Here is a 20837-nt window from a genome sequence, read left to right as displayed (position 1 = left end):
GTAACATGAAATTGAAGTCAGTAATTAGTTGCTTCAATGTGCAGATTCTAACGTAGTTTCTAAGGTATGCTATTAGTAAAATAGCTGTGGTTGTTAGAACTCAACCTCATATGTTTTCCTTCCCTTACAATGGCAATGAGCCCTAGGAGGCCGTCCAGTTGTAACATTTCCCCTCGGCTTGGCTTATCTCTGTTTTACAAAGCTTAGCCTTCTGTTTTATAACACAAAAGATGTAACAAACTAGCATTTATTGTTCTGTGTAAAAGTGTTCCTATTTAACACACTGAAAAGCAGAAAAGTGATGTTTTAAGGACCTTTGATTTCCTGAGAAATTTATATGAACAGAGAAATTAATCAGGTTTTCTAGACACCTTTGTACAGGCTGTGGATATGCTGGAGAACAAACACAGGCCTCATAAAGACAGCTGGAGCAAAGCTTTTATTGCCATCATCATTACAGACACAGTGAGTGTAAATGCTGCAGGGGCATATCTCCAAAACCTAGAGCAGTGTTGCCCAAAACCAAGCAATCGATTTATCCCGATATGTCTACTTCCTATTTTTCCACATAAACTTGAAAGGAAATGATTTGTGGAACTTGGAGATTAAGAGTTCAAAGTCTCTGAGAATTTTTCTTCCCTTGTGAAAATACTTTTTCAGAGGGTCACTTTTGAGGTTTTGCTCAGTTTTAAAAGGTGTCTTTAGATGAGGTGATGTTCATGATCATTGTGGTTGTTTTCTTGTTTTAAAATTACAATGTGCAGATTTTCAGACTGTGTCACATAGCTGGTGGATTTCTTCAATTTCTTCACATGTGCACCTTAGAATTGCTTTTATTCTCATCTGACTTCTTTATTCAAAATTCTTTTGTTCACCTTTTAAAGTTTTGTTTAATTGTCTCTTAAAGCATACCACTTCAGAATAATTAATTCCTGATTTGTTGGGTACATGAGAGTTGCAACAAATCACTGAAAGTAAAATGAACCAATACCTGTGAATTTACTGCACAGGAATGCTCCTAATTAAGCCTTAAATGCAAAGCCCTGTTATACCCCTAAGCTTCTGGATGCATAGCTACTTTTGACACGGCTACCTTCTTCATTTTGCAATACGGACTTGGATTAAAATGCATTATTCCTATTGCCTATCTTTAGTCAATCTTCAGAAAAAAATTAGGAAAACCAGACTGATATAAAAACACTAGCAGTAAAGCAAAATGAGCCCTTATGCGCTAATGCCAGAAAATTATTTGGGGATTTTTTTTCCTGTTACATCTAACACCGAGAGTAGGGGAGTCTATATGGGAAAGCATATGGCAAAGTAAATTGAAGATCAATTTGTAGCCCTTTCTTAAACCAGCATTTATGCTTTCTTTCCTTGGTACTTGGTTGAAGCCCACATTCTGTAGATGAAGAAGAGTATGATAAGATAGTACATGGAGCTCTTCAGAAGAAGGACGATATATACTAAATACGCTGTCCTGTGCATTAACTGATCTGTAACAAATATAAGACAGAAAATCTTGTTTAATGTCAATATTGTATAGCCTCCTAAAAACTGGATAGAAATGAAACAATTTAGTCAGTTTATTGCTGCAATTACATTGACACCAATGCACAGCATAAATACGTACGATATCTGACTGTTCTTTAAATGGATTTGCACTGCTAATGAGTTCTAGACCTAGTGGGTTTCTCAGCACTAAACTGACTCTCAGTGCCACTGGGTTATTATTTCTTGTAAAGGCAAGAGCATAATGGTAGTTCTTCCAGCACTTACTACGATGTTTGTTTGAATCCTTCTTTTTGAACATAAGTTCTCATGATTCTTTCTAAATCCTGTTCAAGCCAAAAAAATGTCTTTGTGCAAAGTTCTGGGTAATTGGTAGGCTGATACAGCATCAGCTGAAGTGTTTAGCGTTTAACTACTCCAAGTGTTTAAAAAAAGTGGTGCTTAATGCAGGCTAGTAATCTAGTAGCCCAAACAGCATCTGTAGCATCTTAATAAAGCTACCCGGTAAAAGTAGGAGAGCGCCTTATAAGAAGTTAGTTCAGAGTAGCGCTGAAGTGTTTTTGAGTTGCAGACCCCAGACTTGAAAGATTTCCTGTATACTACTAAGAAAATTTTCGTAATGTTCAGAGCATATGTAGCCATACCTAACTACTGCATCACTCCCACATTTTAACACATTAAATTACCTCTATTAAAAACTGTTCCGCAGTCCTCTTCCTGAGGAGCAGTCTTCACAGAATCTGCTGGAAAGAGAGTTTAAATACCCCAATTAGGCTTTTCTTTGGTTTTAACAAACATGAATTGAGGAATAGGGGAAAAAAGAGGCTGTACAGGAACAAGGCTGGGGAAATTGAAAGTTAGTATTAAATAACAAAAAACGAGCCTTAAGATCAGTCTGCAAAGCAGATATTCACAAGTAGGATTCATTTGCAGAGAGAATTGGAAGATGAGATGTGCTCAAAGAAGTGGCTGGGAATTTGTTGCCCTAAGTGGGAGATGTTTCTTTTCCCTTTCAGGAATGTGTCCATTAGGCTGTTCCTTGGCGAAGTCTCTTTTATTTGTAATGGGAGTCAGTTTGACCACCTGACCTTGTCAGTGAAGAAGCTGAGGTCTATTTGCCTACTGTTATTAGAAATGCAGAATAATTTACGTTGGAAGAGACTTCAGTTAATATGTTAGGGGTTGTTCAACAGTTCAACAGTGGTTGTTGATCATACAGAGGACTGTATGATCTTAAATTTCCCTACTGGGAATCCTGGTGCTGGTTTTTCTCTAAAATATATTGGTTTTGTTGCCGAAGTAGCAAATTTGAGTTTGTTCTTGTTTATGTTCTTTGTGTGCATTGATATAAACATTAAAGACATTTATATTTCCTCTCTACATACATGCTCCATCTGAATAAGCTTGAAGTGTTTTTTTGTCAGAATATATTTTGAAGGTTAAAATGTAATTGTTGTTTATGGCCATGCTCTCACTCATTTGAGTTAAGTTAATTTATAGTAAGATAAGCAAAGGTAGGTATGGAGAGAAGATTAATCTAAACCAATTTGGACCACTTTTCTTATAGATTATTTAAACAATTTGCATTGAGTGCTAAGTTACTTTTTCTTTAAAATTGCATTGTCTTTCAGATTTGGCTTTGCATAATCAATCTTTCCACAATTAAAAACAAAATCTTGTTTTTTTACATGGCTATTAAGTTACTATTTCTGGATTGTGGGCAAGTAATATTTTTAAACTTTGTTCTACACCCTCAGTAACCTCATTTTTAACTACTTAGTTTTTTATGGCTGTGACTAATGTCAGGGGGTGTCAGAGGGACTTACACTCATACACTATGGGATGTAATACTGTTTTCAGAAGCTTCTGTAAGATGGAAAGTAACAGACATGTTTCAGTGCAGATCTTTTGGAGCTGTGCTAGTTTACACCTGATAAGGTTCACTATCTTAAAATAACTATTATTTTTCTGTTACAATGGGATGCTTATTTGAGGACCATAACACAGGCTGGGTTACTTTTCCTGGGAAAACTTTTGGTAGTTTCTCCAGTTGTGTATTTTAGCTATTGTGCCTAGGAGCACAGATGTCTTCAGAAACAGTAATAGAAAGTATTACTCTAATTTTATTGTAAAGAAAAATGATGCTTATAATAGTACATCAAATTGCATTTTTAACATGTAGAATATACCTTGTGTTGGCAGCGAAGCCTTTTCCTCTTCATGCTCATATTTGCAGTAGTATTTCTTGTCTTTGTTCTCTGCTGGTACAGTTAACCAACTGGCAATTGAGTATTCATCCTCTTTTGTGGACTGCCAAGTATCACCTTTTACTACATTGTCTGTTACCTCCTTTTCGTCATCAGTCCATGTCACCCTGATAACTTCTGGGTAGAATTTCTCAATAAGGCAAACATATATTATCTGATTTTCATGTTTTTTCTGCAGGATTTCAGAGTTTGCCGGTGGAGAACTTCCTTTTTCTGGATGGATTATTGGAGGAAGAAAATTAGAAAAACAGAGAGTTTGAAGATCAATAGTGTACAGCAAATAAATACACAGCCAAAAATACAAATTCTGAAGAGCAACAAAATAAATGCCTTATTAACAAATGTTAATATGCTCATAACAAATGTAAATGTTCTTTTGAGAAACATTAAGAAACTGAAATACTGTTGAATATATAAATAACTGTTAATCTCACTTGAAACTGAGTTAGAAATCTTCAGGTGGCTACACAAGAGCCTATATCCTACAACCTTCCTAGCAGTACTGCTGTCAGAAAGTGTATCTGCCCGTTCAAGTCTCTAACAACTATTAAATAATAGCAATATTTCCTGAATAAGCTCATTTATTCAATAAGAGGAATTTAATATTGCTTTACAATATTTATGCAAAAACAAGTACATTAAAATTTTGTCCGCAGAATATTAAACATAGACGACCTACCTTTAAAATCTTAGCAGTCTTATGTCCCCAGTATAAGTTCGCACTGCTATATAATGAACATCTGCTATATCTATTAATTTTAAAAGCCAATATTAATTTTGTGATATTTTTTAGGGGGTGAGGGAAGGGAAGACAACAATGATTTATAATTGCTCTGTTTTTAAGACATCCAAGTATTTGCCAGGTGAAGATTTTTATCAAAACAGGAAAATGGAATCACAAAATGTCCTGGACACCAAAGGTTGGCAATGCCATTCTGCCGTACTAGGTCTTTTTAAATGATTAATTAAGACATCTGAAAATGAAAAACCAAAACTAAACTAAAGCAGAAGAACATGCTATAGCTGGATAACATTTTCAGATCTAAACAGCATATCTAGCCAGAGTTGTCATCGATGTTGTGGTTTGGTAAACATGATCAGTATGAACATACATAAATATATTTTAAATTAAAAGTGAGCTGTTTCCACAAGCTAATTTTATGTATTCTCCATTTCATTTGCCTCTCTGGATTAAGCCTGGATCCTCTCTGGATTAGGAGGAGACAAAATCATCCAGATTTTGTCCACACTGAGATGACGTTTTGATATTATTTAAGTGGATAGTAAATTTAGGGGTCTGATTTAGGTAAACGTGAGCTTCTGTGGTGAGTGCATAGGCAGTGCTCACAGGCAATCATTTTTGTCTATGCTTAGCTGCAAGTAGAGGCTGGATACAGTTTTCAAGACTGACTTTTGTTACATAGAAAGTACAGCTTAATACTATTTTTTTAAGGCAGCAGAGGTGCTGGGATAAGGTGTTGCCTTATCCCACTTCTTCCCTTGAATTCCTATGTAAATCTCTGCCATTGAATTGGTGCAAGTAGATGCATGGGGTTTAAGTTGTGGTGTGACTGAGTGATGCAGTTTTAATGCACTGGGAGAAAATACATTACTATAAACATGCATTTTTTGCCAAAAAGCTTCCACCATTCTTTAAATGATCTGGCTGTTCTAGAGAAATCTTCTACATTGCATTCTCCCTAAAACAACTTAATGGTTCTTTGAAGTATTTCAAACTTGGTGTTTAAAAAGAAAGATGACCCATCTATCTTCAAAAGGGTGTCTACCTTCCTTATATTAAGAATTTCTTTCATTTTAGACATGTCATTAAAATGACAGTGTGGACCGAGCTTTGTTGTACCAGAAATAAAGTTGCTGACAACTTTATCATTCTCTAACATTAACTTAGGAGTTAATTTGCATCAGTCCTCCCAAGGATGGAAGATTAAAGTAATTTCTAAAATTATTTATTTGTTCCAGAGTCATATATGTTCAGAAGACCATGAAGTAGCTCTTGTCCCAGTGACATTGCACTCTGCAAAGCTTCATGACTATTTTAGAGGTTTCTTTTAGATTTTCAAAGCTTAGTAAGTTGTTCTGACTAATTTCAGTACATATAATATCTTAGTTTTACATTATTCTCTTAGGCTATCAAGTCTAAATAGAGAGGCAAGAGAGTTTCTTCCAGCTGCTAGTTCATCCTGCTCATTTTAGAGACTTCTGTTATGATGGAATAATATCCACCTCTGGAATTGCCGATGTCATTCCATTTACTGTAAAAACACCCTAGGTGCATAGCTTACATGAAACACCTAAATCATACCACAATGCTGAGGAAACACATTGCTTGAATAATTGCAGCTGTGTGCATGCATTTAAGAGTCTCATGTACATATATGGGTAAATGGATGACAGTGGAGAATGGAAACAATTAAGTTTTGCATATATATATATATGTGTGTGTGTGTTTGTATGTGAGAAAAAAATATTTGTATGCATGTTTCTGAAAAAAGGATGAAAACTTGTAGAATTGGCTGTAGGGTTTGATGTATTTTCAGGCTGATCTGCAAAGTCATTGAAGTCAGCAAGACAGTTTACACTGGCTTTTCTGGGCAAATTATCTGATTCTTTCTGAAGAATTTTAAAGTAATGAACTTGCACTCCTCCGTCAGTTTTGATTTAGTTAAACATTGAAAAATTTTGTGGTTTACCTTGTTAAATAGTTTTCTAAGGCAGGTTTTAAGAGGTATATAGGTCTTACTTTTTCACATAATATATAGGTATGAACAGATATTTCTTAAGCTAACATTTTTCTTTTCTCTCATGTAACAATGCAGCAAGGCTGCAAAACATTGTTCAAACAAAAGACTGGAGTTAGGTTCATAACCAATGAGCTATTAAAAAATTAAGCTCAAAATAGATGTTTATATAGATCAGCTGTCAAAAGTTTTCTTAATGAAACTCCTCTACAGTTTCTTTATAAGTATCTATAAATAAGATTTATAAATAAGGTCACTGTGTTCTTAAACTGAAATTTTTATTCACACTACTTGGATGATCCCACAAAATGGAGTAATTTTGTACTGACATTCAAAGCTCCTCTGTTCCACTTCAAGCCAGTAGGAGCTGAGGGCACTCAGCACACTCAGCTTATAAATAGCATTCTTGTCCTTCTTGACAGCGACTTCAGGGAGTATAACTGGTAACAATATAGTATAGTCCTGACCTATAGTGAGCCTTTCCAGATACCTTAAAGAGCTGTCAGCCTTCTTTCTGAAGCTTTCCCATTACAAAACTTTTAAAAACATGACTGTGAAAACACTTACTGGAGATGATGAGTTTTGCACCAGAACCAAATACCAAATACCCTCCCACACTGGTACATTCCTTTACTGAAGCTTCTATCTGAAGGATGGGATGATATACAAAGGGACCTGGGCAAGCTCAAGAAGTGGGTCCATGGGAATCTCATGAGGTTTAACAAGACTAGGTACAAGGTGCAACCCCTGGGATCAACACAGGCTGAGGGATGAACAGATCGAGAGCAGCCCTGCTGAGAAGGACCTGGGGGTGCTGGTGGGTGAGAGGCTGGACATGACCCAGCAATGTGCACTCACAGCCCACAGAGCCAAACATATCCTGGGCTGTATCCAAAGCAGTGTGGCCAGCAGGGTGAGGGAGGGGATTCTGCCCCTCTGCTCTGCTCTGGTGAGAGCCCACCTGCAGTGCTACATCCAGCTCTGGGGTCCCAGCACAGGAAGGACATCAACCTGTTGGAGCAAGTCCAGAGGAGGCCAACAAGTTGATCAGAGGGGTGGAGTACCTCTCCTATGGGGAAAGGCTGTGAGAACTGGGGTTGTTCAGCCTGGAGAAGAGAAGGCTTTTGAGTCTCCCTTCCAGTACCTGAAGGGAGCCTGCAAGAAAGATGGAGAGAGACTTTTTTACAAGAGCATGTAATCACACAACAAGGGGGAATGGCTTCACACTGAGAGAGAGTGGGGTTAGATTAGATTTTAGGAAGAAATTCTTTACTGTGAAGATGGTGAGGCACTGGAATAGAGAGTACAGAAAAGTTGTGGATGCCCCATCCCTGGAAGTGTTTAAGGCCAGGTTGGATGTGGCTTTGAGTAACCTCATCTAGTGGAAAGTGTTCCTGGCCACAGCACTGGGGTTGGAACTAGATGATCTTTAAGGTCTCTTTCAACCCAAGCCATTCTACAATTCTATGATTTTGGCTGGAAAAGTACCAGGTTTAACAACTATAATACAAACAATAAGATTCTCTTGATTTGGCTACGTGAATGTAGAATATTTGGATTCAATCTCAGTTAATCCTGCTACTCACAAAAACCCTTGTCCTAAGTCCTGGTTTTCTCCATTTCTTAGTGATCTTCAAGTTCTTAAATGTGAAGTAACTGCAACCCTTTTACTCTATTAATGAGTCAAAAGCCTTGGCCTCATAAAGAAAAAATCCTACAGAATTAGAGTGATGCTTGAAAAGAATTTATTTTAAACTGCAGATAGGAAAAGCATGGCAACTACCTGATTAGGTAGGTAAGGGTTTTCAGTAGAAACAACACGCTTATCATGCCACAGATATTTCCATTGAATTATAGGCATTAGTCCTTCTGGCATAAATCATTAAAACCAATCTTGGCTTGATACGTTAATATAGGTTTATGTATTAACCAGGCTTAAAACACTTGGTAGCAATAGCTCCTCTGCCTTGTATTTGTATAGTTGTTCGCTCAGGACTATGGCATTTAAAAGCACATGTAGTGGGAAAAAATATTTTTGTCTTCCACTTCCTATTAAAATAAATATCTCTGCAAGAAAGGCAAAAAAACGATCACTTCTTCATTAAGCAGTTATGAAGCAGTAATTCACCATAATTAATATGGAATAATTAATTAATTTGTTAAGCAGTTATAAAGCAATGAGAAGAACATTTGGAGGTACTAATTTATTTCTATTGCCAAAGTATTGTGTATGTGACAAAATAATTATGAACAAATTATTTCACTTTTACTAGCCTAATTAAAAAAGATGTTTTGCAATGACCATTGCATACTGCACTTTGTATCTGTATTAGAAAGAGGTGTTCTTTTTTTATGCTTAATTCTCAGCTGCTTGATTCCCTGCTAATTCCTTCAGTACAGCTGGAGGAAAGAGTGAGGTCTCTGAAAACTATTACAGACCGTTTTCCACCAGATTTCTAGGAGAACTATGATCAAAAGTGGCTCACAATAGCTCCTTTTTAGACATGTTCGTGATCCTAAACCCCTGCATTACAAATACCACAAGGCTCAACATAGGAATGGTGAGCTGGGTAGGAAAATCCTGCACAAGGAATGGTGCTGACTGAGGCTCTAAGTGGGCTGAGTGCCCTCTGAGACAGTATAATACTCATCTATAGGACCACTCCAAGCTCCTATAGCTTATTGTATGAACAATATACATACAACTTACAACATACAACTTACCTGAGACAATGAGTTTTGTACCTGAGCCAAACACCTTGTTGTAATAACCAATCACAGTGAATAAAGCCTTTACAATATCAGTGCAGCTCAGTTGTGTTTGCATGGGTAAATAGTACTCTTTAAAGAAAATCAGGTTTGCCATATAATCAATTTTTAGACCCTAGGATAGTAAAAAAAGGAGCAGTCACCTAAAATAAAGTTTAAAAAAGAATGGAATAAATGTGGAATTTTTGGAGGGCATATATGTTGTTAAATGGACAGGATTCCTCTCAACTAATTGGTGTCTTCTGAAAGTTTAGGTGGACGGTGCAGATGGAGCACTTTTGCTCCATCTCTGCTTTCTGGAAACAGGCAGCATCACCATAAGATCTATTTGATCCGATGCTGGCGAGGTAATTTGCTTCTTATACACCCACATAAGATCAGACCTAGAACTGGTGAACATTATGCAGAGATCTGAGAGCATGAGACTATTGACCAATATTTTCGTTAGCACTAACATGAAGCAAAACTGCATCAATTGGAATCAAAACTCCCGCTAACAAGATACACCATGTTCAGCTGGTCAAAATTAGGCAAACTATTTCCATCTCAGATGCTTAGTGGAGCCAAATTATAGGCAAGTATCACAGCACCTAGGGTTTACTTGAAGCAAAATATTTTGAATAGTAGTAATAACTGATAATAAGCAGTTTCTGCAAAAGCTAGGAAGAGAGAACAGCCTTTCAACTACGCCTATCTTAAAAGGTGCAACTTACTGTTCTGGGCATATCTCAGATAACTCTTTCATTTGGTATAGTCAGATACAGCCTCACCACCTTCACAGTAAAGAATTTCTTCCTAAAATCTAATCTAACCCCACTCTCTCTCAGTGTGAAGCCATTCCCCCTTGTTGTGTGATTACATGCTCTTGTAAAAAAGTCTCTCTCCATCTTTCTTGCAGGCTCCCTTCAGGTATTGGAAGGGAGCAATTAGGCGACCCAAAAGCCTTCTCCAGAAGATTCTTTGCTTTTCAAAGAATATGTGTAACACAGAGGTTGGACATACTACTTTCAGAATGAATTAGGAATATCACAAAGGTCAAATGTGCATATTTAGAGACAAAAAACATCTTTCTGTTCTCCAAACGCTTTCTTTGCCATATTTAAATTCATTTTTACATAGAAAATCATAGTGGGATAAGTTATAGGTCTGGGCTTCAATAGCTGTTGTGTTTTCCCCATTTCATGCATAAATACAGAACAATTACACTGTGTTCTGCAAATGGAAATGCTGTTTAAGGGGGAAATCCTGCAAAATATTCAGAACAGTTAGAATTAGAGAGAATTAAAATAGCAGAGCATTTCATGCCAGCCAATATCTAGCTGTATTGAAAAGCATTTCAGAAGTAGTCAAGTTTTACATTTTGTACTTACTTGAAACTTTAAGTTCAGTTCCACTTCCAAATATTTTGACATCAGGATCCCACAGTCTGATAATGCTTAGCAATATCTTCTGCACTGCACTTTTCTTGCATAGGCTACAGAAAAAGTCTCTCTGATTTAGAGGCTGGTGATAAATCTGACTGAGTGCTATAACTGAATTTTCAACATTGACTAGAGTGCCATTTCTAGAAACACTTTAATTTTTGTAGTGAGTAAAAAGTTCTGAAAATTTTTGGTCAGAGGAATGGATAGAAAACATTTTAAATTTCTCTGTAACTCTCCTCAGCAGTTTGTAATTTTACTTAATTATAGCCACCTTGATAATGTCTTGTAGTTTCTGAGTAACATAGTGTAGGCATTGATATATGCTTTATACTGAAAACAGCATTCATCCTATTGATTTCATAGCTTCACCAAAATTAAAAATAATACAAATGCAAAAGTAAACCAGTTTCTTTCAGAAGAGCCAGGAACTAGAAATTTATTACACTGAGGGAATTTTTCTTCCCAATCAATTTAGACCAGAGCACTTCTGCCATTAAGAAACTTTTTCATTTCTCACATGCTGTTCTGGGAGTTAACTTTTAAGAAGTTCACTTTTATTTCCTAGAATAGGATGAAACCATCCCAGTATTTAAATTGTTTACCCCTCCTCATTTTTCCATTCCTTTATAAGTATTCAGCATTTGTTCCAGAGGCAATCTCTATTCACGAGGTTAATATATTTATTGATGATCTACCTACCCAGCTGGAGCACCATGCACAGTTCACAAACAAAATATGATTTATCAGGGAGAAATTAATTTTCCTCACAGTCTTTCATTCTTGATTATCTGAGAACCTGAATGATTCTGTGAAAATCATTTCAGTGATAATGGTACTTACCAGAGACAATGAGCTTTGTTCCCATGCCAAAGTATTTAATCCAGGTGTTCCACACTATGTTTTGACTTTACAATAAGCTGGCATGCTCTCTTGATACAACACTGATGAAGAAAATCCAAATTTTTCTCAATCATCCCTGGGGGTCTGCATGAAGACCTGGCTGCTGGGAAGTTGTCAGGAATTTCAGATGTGCATCTTGATGTTCAGCCGATAGCTAATGTCCTTCAGAGAAAATCTGTTTCCTGAAGTGGTACAAGATAGCCCCTCCACTTAATGTCTTAGAATTTGATGATTCTTTTTCTTCAATTTTAGACAACAAATAAGAACACAGAGTTCTGAATTTAAAAAACCACGTATCTTCAGGTGAAAATCTTGATCTTTACCAATGGTGTACACCTGCAATTACATGACATCAAGTACTACTAGCATGAAGTTCATTTCTTATTGTCTGAACACAGAAGAGAGAAAGGAGGGAGAGCCAGCACCAAAAGTATTGTGAAGGTGTCTGTGTGCTGCAGGTTGCTTTTTCTTACCCCAAGTAGATGGTTATTGCCTGCCCATCTCTTGGAATCGCTCCAGGCTTTGCTACAGCAGCTCACTGGCAGCTTTTTATATACTAGCTGGTGGGAGAAGGAGGCTTTTCCTTGCGCAGATTTTTCTTATAAAACAGCCCAAGATAACATCAGAGGAGTCACCACTACTGTCAATCAAACAGCCTGCATGCTTAGTTTGGCATTTAAAATAAATTGAGTTAGAGTACTTCTGGGATCTCTTGTAGCATACTGACTGCAAAATTATGTTGAGAAATTACTATTTGCGGCTACAGGGAGGAACAAGAGGGTGAAGGTCTTTCTGCTGAAGTAGGTGGAAAAAAACCCAGTGGTCTACTTTGTAGTCTTCTGGACAGAAACATCCTAATCACAATGACAAATCAAGGGCAGGAGTGATATAGACAGAATGATGCTGACCAGTGCTTTTCCTGCCATGCCCTTACACATGCAGTGAATGAAACCACCTGTCTGGGTTCTGGCCAGACAGGATTAATTTTTGCAGTAGACAGGAGAGTGCATGGCTAGGACACACAAGTTATTCTACACCACCTCACCTTATTGCTGGGTGTGGGGGAAGGGAGTGTCTTCCAGTGGAGAAGGGGTTCCTTCTGGTCAAATATGTGTGGTGGCGTGAACAGTTGGATAATGCTGGTTCTGGGCCAGAGGTAGCAGTCAGCAAATGCCAGTTCCAAGCAATCATGTGGGAATTGTATTGTATGTTGCACACTTCATTATTAACATTGTTGCTGTTATTGTTTGCTTTCTTATCTCATTGTTGTTTCCAGTAAGTTGTTCATATCTCAACCCATGATTTTTGCCTTTTGTGCTTTCAATTCTCCTCTCCAGCCCTCCACAAGGGAGGAGGGGGAGAAAGCAAGCATAACATGGTTTGAAGAGTTTCAGTGGGAGCGCTACAATGGGGAGTTCCATTCCTAAACCATGACAGCCTTATTTGGTGTCCAAATGGAGTATGAAATGTTGAGAAAACAACAGGTCTGTCCGGAGTCGGTTGAAAACAAATTTGATCCAGGAGATTCTTATATTAAATATGAAGCCACTGGTTACAATGTTGCTTGATCTGTTCATGTGGCTGTGGTACCTAATCCTGTATATATTCCTGTATGTGCTCCTTGCAGTGCTCTTTTTCAGAGCAGGGAGAAGGATCAGGGTTGCTTTGTTGATGTACTGGCAGATATCAGCTAATGACATGACAACATCAAGGGCGATGAGGGATTTGTACTCAGTGTTGCTCTCCTACCCTTACCTTGGGTGGAACCTTTGGGAGTCTATTAATAATTGTACTAGCTTGAAAACAAACCAGTGGGGGTTCGCAAGTCAGAATCATAATTTAATAGGAAAATTGAAATCAATGCAATAGCAAGAACACTGACAGAATCAGGACACAACCTGGTACCCTGTTAGTCAGGGTGGTGGTAGCAGTCCAGACGAAGTGGTTGTGTTGAAGCAGTGATCCTGTAGAAGGGTCTGGTCTTCACCTGAAGGTCCAGTGGTAGCTCTTGTCCTCTGGGAATCCAGTAGTCAAGGCTGCTTGGGGTGTTCCAAACCCCAGATTATATCTGGGGGGGGAATGCTTGGCTCCTCCCCTGGGTGGAGCATCTCAGAGCGGGATGATGTAATTTTATGAGTCATGCAGTGGGTCCTTGATGGCCCATTAGCAGAGATAGCACCCAGAGGGAGTTATCAGGGCTGTGTCATGGAAGAAATAAAGAACACTGTCCCACCTGGTTTTAACAGATGGTGATAGAATACTACTTTTGGTTACATTTTACATTGTAACCTAAGACAATAATCATACCCAGTTTGTGGAAGAAAAAGGAGAGGATGGTCTTCCCAAGATTTTCACCCCTTTTCCTGCTTCAGGCCTATTACAACAGCTTTCGAAAATTTTGAATTTCCCTTGGATGTTAAGGAAAGCATGTTCTTGTTGCTAAGTCTGCTAGGTGTCCTCAGAGTGGCCCACACCATGTTTAGAGTCAGGACAGAGATATATAGGGAGGTTATTCAGAGATCTAACTCGAGGGTGGAGAGTCGTGAGCATCATGGAATGTAGGAGAAAATGGGCCAGTTTTTGAAGGATTATTCTGCTCCAGTATTTTGGAATTTCACCCCTGAACATCTACATGACCCTGGCAGAGGTGTAACTTACTGCAATGTGCCCTGCCTACTCTTTACTGGATACAGTTCAATACTACACATCACCCTCAGGGGGAAGAGGACGAAAACAGACCAAGAGGCACTCTGGCCACTCAAACTGCAGCTGAATGAGAGGAACAACCCATGCTGGTACAAGTTGCCCCCATACAGAAGAAGAAATTCAAGACAAAATCAGTTTGTTTAGTGAGGGATGAAGAAGAATAGGGCTCTTACAACAGGAGGAAGAGGCAAGGCTGGAGATAAACACCTAATCCCTACCCCAGGTGAGCTGTGAGATGCGCAAAAAGATTTCAGCTGCCAGTCTGAAGAGCCCCTTGTGACCTGCTTGCTCTGATGCTGGGAAATCATGGCCCACAGTATGAAAGTAGATGGTAGTGAAGCCAGGCAATTGGGATCCCTGTCCCGGGATCTGGGCATTGACAAGGGGATTGGGAAGAGGACAGAAACATTCAGCTTCTGGAGGTGACTCCTGTCAAGCGTGAAGGAAAGAATTCTTTCATTGTCTCAAGAATGATCTAATAGGGTACCCAAGTAGGTGGGATGCCATGGAGAAAGGTATCCAGTACCTGAGTGAATTAGCTGTGCTGAAGGTAATCTGTAGGGATTCAAATAACAAGCAGTCCCCTGTCCAGTGTACCCAATCCATGTGGCAGAAGTTTGTATTGAGCTCACCATCATCGTACACCAAGCCTTTGGCATCCTTTTCATTGACGTCAATACCAACCTGTGCCTTGGCTGTGGAAACACTGCCCAAGACTGTGGACAGACTTGGAAGATTCAAGCACGTTAGAGGGGAAATGCCTTATGTCCCACCAGTATGGACCACAGTCTCTGCTATTGGGAGCATGCACCCTCCTGCTGGAGAGAGGGGTGCATACCACAAGGTAACCTCGAGGTGGTTTTACCTGTGTGACCACAGAGAGGACATGAGGAAGCACCTCTGCCCTAGCAGCACAAGTACATGAGTGTGTTGGTTTAAAAAACAGCTGGAAAAGTAAACCCTATTTAAGCTTCTCTTTTCTCCCTCAACCACCTCCGAGTGGGAGAGAGACTAAAAGCAGAGATTCTGAGTTAAGGACCATTTACTTGAGAAAAAACATGGAATGAAGTAAGAAAAATGAACAGTAACACCATTAAAGTACACAAAACACAGGTGATTTACATACAGAAGGTTGTTCACCAATCAAGGCCCTGCACAACCTGAGACAAAGAAGAAAGTGGGACCTGGCCCCTCTTCCCATGTACTGAGCCACATGGGACATGGGAAGCTAGTTAGTCTGAACAGGAGCTATGCTGCTGAAAAACACTGGTTCCGTCAGTTGCAGCAGAGGTCCCAGTGCAGGGGTCTCCCTTTCCTCAGGGCGGTGATTGTCCCAGTGGTGGTCCTGGTGGGCACTGCAGCTTGCAGTGGTGTTCTCAGCAGCTGCAGAAGTAACAGCAACAGCAGCAGCAGCTGTGGCAGTAGGAGCATTTACCCTTTTTGAGTTTCTGATGGCCATGTGTTTAATGGAACAGTTTATTCTTTGCCATGGCTGTGGTAAGATTGACTGCTTCCAGCTTCCTGTGGCTCAACATTTTCTGCTGAAACCAAGCTCCCGCCATGATGTGAACAGTATGGAATTAAACAGTGCTAGAAACTCTACCCCTCTTTTTTTCCTCTGTACCCAGGACAACCTCTGCAGGAAATTCCTCAAGGATAAATGCCCCTCCAGTTTACAGTGGGCAAATCCTCAGACAAAATAGGAGGGGTGATGCTACTTCTGATCCTCTTGAAGGGACCTCCAACTCATGATTAGAAGAACTAAGCAACAAGTACCATGACCAGAATTAGAGGGGCCTCTAGCCAGGTGGAGGAAAGGGACAATCAGATCTATTGGACTGTGTGGATCTGATGGCCCAGCACAAGAGTATGAAGCTTTAGTTGACACTGGTACCCAATGTACCCTGATGCCATCAAGATCTGTAGTGACAGAATCTATCTCTATTTCTGGGAGATCCCAACAGCTGACAGTACTGGAAGCTGTAATGAGACTGATTGGGAATGAATGGCAAAATCATCCCTTTCTGATCAGCCCAGAGGCCCTGTGGGTCCTTGGCATAGATTACCTCAGGAGAGAGAACTTTGAGGACCCAAGAGGGTATCGCTGAGCTTTTGGGATAGCTGCTGTGAAGACAGAGGAAATTAGACAGCTGAATACCTTGCCTGGTCTCTCAGAGGACCCTTCTGCTGTGGGACTGATGATGGTCAAAGAACAGCAGGTACTGATCACTACAACAGCTCATTGTCAACAATACCACACCAACCAGGACTCTGTGACTCCCATCCATGAAATGATTCATGAACTAGAGAGCCAGAGAGTGGTCAGTAAGACTCTCTCACCCTTTAATAGCCCCATATGGCCAGTGCAATAAATCCAGTAGAGAGTGGAGACTGACAATGCACTATCATGGCCTGAATGCAGTCATACCACCACTGAGTGCTGCTGTGACGGACATGCTGGAACTGCAGTATGAACTGGAGTCCAAGGCAGCAAAGGGGTGCCACCATGGACTTTGCTTATACATTTTTCTCCATTCCTTTAGCAGCAGAGTGCAGGCCACAGTTTGCCTTCACCTGGAGGGGTGTCCAGTACACCTGGAATGGACTCCCCCAGGGGTGGAAACGCAGCCCCACTATTTGCCATGGACTGATCCAGACTGTACTAGAAAACAGTGAGGCTGCAGAATATTTGCAATACATTGGTGACATTATTGTGTGGAGCAACACAGCAAAGGAAGTTTAAACAGAAGAGGAGGAAGAGGCCCCACTGTATAATCAGCTACCGGAAAATGAAAAGTGATACCTTCTCTTTCCTGATGGCTCCTGCTTATTGTAGGGATACACTGAAAATGGAAAGCTGCTGTATGGAGTCCTACACGGTGAGTTGCAGAAGTTATTGAGGGACAAGGTGGATCAAGTCTGTTTGCAGAGCTGAAAGCTGTCCAGCTGGGTTTAGATATCACTGAACGAGAGAAATAGCCAGTGCTCTACCTGTACCCTGACTCATGGATTGTAGCAGATGCTCTGTGGGCGTGGATGGAGAGATGAAAAAAGAACAATTGGCAGTGCGGACGTGAATGCGTCTGGGCTGCTGAACTGTGGCAAGACATCACTGGCCAGGTAGAGAAGCTGCTTGTAGAAGGACATTGTGTTAGATGCACAAGTGCCCAAGAATTGTCCACAATGGACAGGTGGAATAGGCTGTCAAAATTAAAGTGTCTCAGATGGATCTGGACCGGCAAGGATGAATTATTTCTGGCTTAGTGGGCCCATGACACCTCAGGTCATCAGGAAAGAGATGCAACATACAGATGTGTTCTTGATGAAGAGGTGTACTTAATCATGGACATTATCTTCCAGATTATCCACAGCTGGGAAATGTGTGCTGCAATCAAGCAGGCCAAGAGGGTAAAGCCTCTGTGGTATGGGGAACCATGGTCGAAATATAAATGTGGGAAGGCCTGGCAAATTGATCACGTCACACTCCTGCAAACCCACCAAGGCAGCGCTACATTCTTACAATGGTGGAAGCAACCACTGCATGGCTGGAGATATGCCCTGTGCCTCACACCACTGCCCAGACTACCCATCTTGGGCCTTGAAAAGGAGGTCCTATGGCAACATGGCATCCTAGAAAAAATTGATTCAGACAACGTGACTCATTTTAAAAATGGCCTCACAGACACCTGGGCCAGTGAGCACAGTATTGACTGAGTGTATCATAATGTCTGTCATGCACCAGCCTCTGGGAATATTGAATGGTACAATGGACTGTTAAAAAGCAATAGGTGGTGGGACCTTCTAACATTGGGATCTATGTTTAGCAGACGCTACCTAGTTAGTTAACACTAGAGGCTCTACTAATTGAGCTGGCCCTGCCCCATCAAAGCTGCCACATACCAGAGAAGGGAATAAAGTTCCCATGGTACATATGAAGAATATGTGTTAGGGAAGACAGTTTGGATTAGTCCTGCCTCAAGCAAAGGCAAAGCCATCCATGGCATTGTTTTTGCTAAAGGACCTGGGTACACGTGGTTGGTAATGCAGAGGAATGGGGAAATGCTATTTGGTCCTCAAGGGGATTTGACTTTTGGGTAAGAACAGTCTGTAATGTTGAATTGTATGATATTGGTTGCTGAATGACACTGCCACTGTATGCCATAACCAACCATGGACAAGAACTATGGACTGTTCCAGATACACGAGTTGTGAGCTCCTGATGCAGCTTGCAGCCACCCAACAGCACACCAGCCCTCCTGCCCTGGAAGACACCTAGGATGGATAGAACCTACAGTCATGGACTAAATGAACTCAACAGGCATCCTGGAGGGATGGCCATTGACTACAGAAACGATACTCACGCTTTTGTATATATATAGATATGTGTATATATGTACGTAGCTGGAAGGTGTAAGATCTGAGTATGATGTAGATGGTACAGAATAAGGAATGGATATCCTGGTTTCAGCCAAGACAGGGTTAATTTTTGCAGTAGTCAGGAGGGCCACCTATATTCTACACCACCTTGTGTCACTGCTGGGGGCAGGGGAAAAGGGGGAATCTCTTTTGGTCTGGGTAGCATGGCAATGGCTCCATCTGGTGAGTTCTCGTGTATGAATCATTTGCCTCTTTCTTGTATACTGTCATTAGTATTGTTGCTGTTACTGTTCCTTTTCTTATCTCATTGCTATTTCCAGTAAATTGTTCTCATGTCAGACCATGATCTTTTCCTTTTGTTCCTTCAGTTCTCCTCTCTAGCTCACTGCAGGCAGGAAGAGGAAGGGGAACTGGGAGTGAGGGAGCGGAATACCATTCCTAAACCATGTCAATTCTATTTGTCTTAACATGAAATGGAGGAAGAGGATGGTTATAAGCAGCACATCATCAGCTCTGGTAGACAAGAGACTGTAAACCTCTAATTTAAATTGGTCTGTGTGGAACTTTGTAGTAACTAAATTAGGGTAGACAGGGCTTACAGTTTTCCCAACAGTTTACGGCAGGGAAGATTACAGGGGGAAACTTTTTCTCAAAAGTGCTAAGCAGTGGCAAGCATATCATTCCCACCACCAAGGTAGTTCCTTCAGCACACCATATTTATTTTCTGCCTACTCTTTCCTATGGGAGAAAAGTGGCTGGACTGGAAGATCACTGCTTCTCTGTTTGCTCCCTTAAAGACCACCACTATGCCATGGCTGTGTAAACCAAAGGAGCAGGTGTGTGTCCAGTATTATTTGCTGAGTCTTGAGCCAGTTAAGACTTCCTTTGACCTTAAAAATAGTAAATGTGTGTTGAAGACAGGAGTGCTAATGACAAACCAGACTTTGAGAAGGACATTTATGCAGGGTTACCCGCTCTTTTGGAGTAGCAGAAAAAGGCTGGGCCTTTCAGCAGCTCACTGAGATGGAGTGAGAAGACTGGTAGAGTGGCACAGTTACAACGTTGTGGTTCAGATGTTGCAGGTGGTTTTTTTGCCTTGATGATCTTTGTGTTTCTATCACAGTGAGGATCCCAGTAGGCACAGTAGTAAGTAGCAGCATCATCTGGAATGACATCTTTTATTGTAAGAACACACTGCTTCTGGACAGAAATTCTTTCAACCATGTATCTGTTTACTTGAAAGCCACTTTCAGTGGTAACTTTGCCTCCTGAAAAGAACAGGAGCCTCTCTGGAGCTTCTCCCTCCTTCTGCTTATACCAGTGTATGACGATGCCATCAACATTTTCCTTCGATGTTTGAATTTCACATGTCATCCGTGCACTTTTTTGGAACTTGGTGATGGATATAGGGCTCTGCATGGGAATTTCCTGTGCAAATCCATCTAGGAAAGAGAAAAGAAGAAATTATGTCATTAGCTGGAATTCAGGGATTTGGAAAGATGCCTATTAGCAAAGCCATGGGTGCCTGTGAGGAAAGGTAGGAAAATAAGGAAGTACTTACAAGACCAAGAGGCTGTGGCCACAAGCACTACCAGCAGCAGCATGTTTGCTTGTCACACTTTGCTCTCATTGAGATTCAGAGGAGGATGAAAGGGACTCCACATGTGAACCACGTTGTGTGGAAGGAGGAGGTGGCTTTCCTGAATGGTCTTCAGTGATGAATCTTCTGTGTGCAAACAGATGGGGTGTCTTTGCAGAAAAACCTCTTCAGGCTGCCAAATATTAAAACTGGTAACAAGTCCTTTCAGCTTTTCATGTTAATGTGGGAAATATTGATAAATCCAAGGACTGTGGCCCTATAAAACTCTAGTCAAAGTGACTGAGAAAAGGTTGCAAGAATGAGCATGTCCAGATATGTATGGTGGAGTGAAGGTTTCAGCCTGGAGGTTACCCTGGTGGTCAGTGAGCTCGTACCTCACCTGAGGGGTGCAGAGATGTGCGCAGGGTCAGAGCAGGTGGGGACTGCCTTTTGCTGCTTCAGATTAGTCACCTAGATGCAGGGTGCATAAGTGCCCAGGGTGCCCCTGTGCTGGTACTGTCCTCCACCAAAGCAGCTGAAGGCC

The 20837-nt window shown here is 40.5% G+C and overlaps 1 protein-coding gene across 1 annotated transcript; it reads right to left on the bottom strand.

Annotated features, from left to right (window-relative positions):
* Positions 1-432: 432 nt before the first annotated feature.
* Positions 433-20339, bottom strand: TARP (TCR gamma alternate reading frame protein). Its single transcript, XM_069007828.1, has 7 exons — positions 20276-20339; positions 19836-20156; positions 12460-12467; positions 9263-9296; positions 3702-3992; positions 2199-2255; positions 433-1496 (listed from the first exon to the last, which is right to left on the bottom strand). Exons 1-7 carry the CDS (start codon positions 20316-20318, stop codon positions 1363-1365), a joined length of 888 nt encoding a protein of 295 aa, XP_068863929.1. The 5' UTR covers positions 20319-20339; the 3' UTR covers positions 433-1362.
* Positions 20340-20837: the final 498 nt, after the last annotated feature.

The sequence above is a fragment of the Aphelocoma coerulescens genome, chromosome 2, assembly GCF_041296385.1.
Source record: "Aphelocoma coerulescens isolate FSJ_1873_10779 chromosome 2, UR_Acoe_1.0, whole genome shotgun sequence".
Lineage (NCBI taxonomy): Eukaryota > Metazoa > Chordata > Aves > Passeriformes > Corvidae > Aphelocoma > Aphelocoma coerulescens.
Note: the sequence above shows the minus strand (reverse complement) of the source record. Positions and strands in the feature narration are given on the sequence as shown.

What these genes read in the sequence shown, in the direction of transcription:
- TARP (XM_069007828.1), bottom strand. Translation starts at nt 20,318, where the DNA reads ATGCTGCTGCTGGTAGTGCTTGTGGCCACAGCCTCTTGGTCTT. An exon ending in GGCCACAGCCTCTTGGTCTT is followed by an intron (nt 20,157 to 20,275) that starts GTAAGTACTTCC and finishes TCTCTTTCCTAG; the next exon opens with ATGGATTTGCACAGGAAATT. An exon ending in TACAAAACTCATTGTCTCAG is followed by an intron (nt 3,993 to 9,262) that starts GTAAGTTGTATG and finishes TAATCCATCCAG; the next exon opens with AAAAAGGAAGTTCTCCACCG.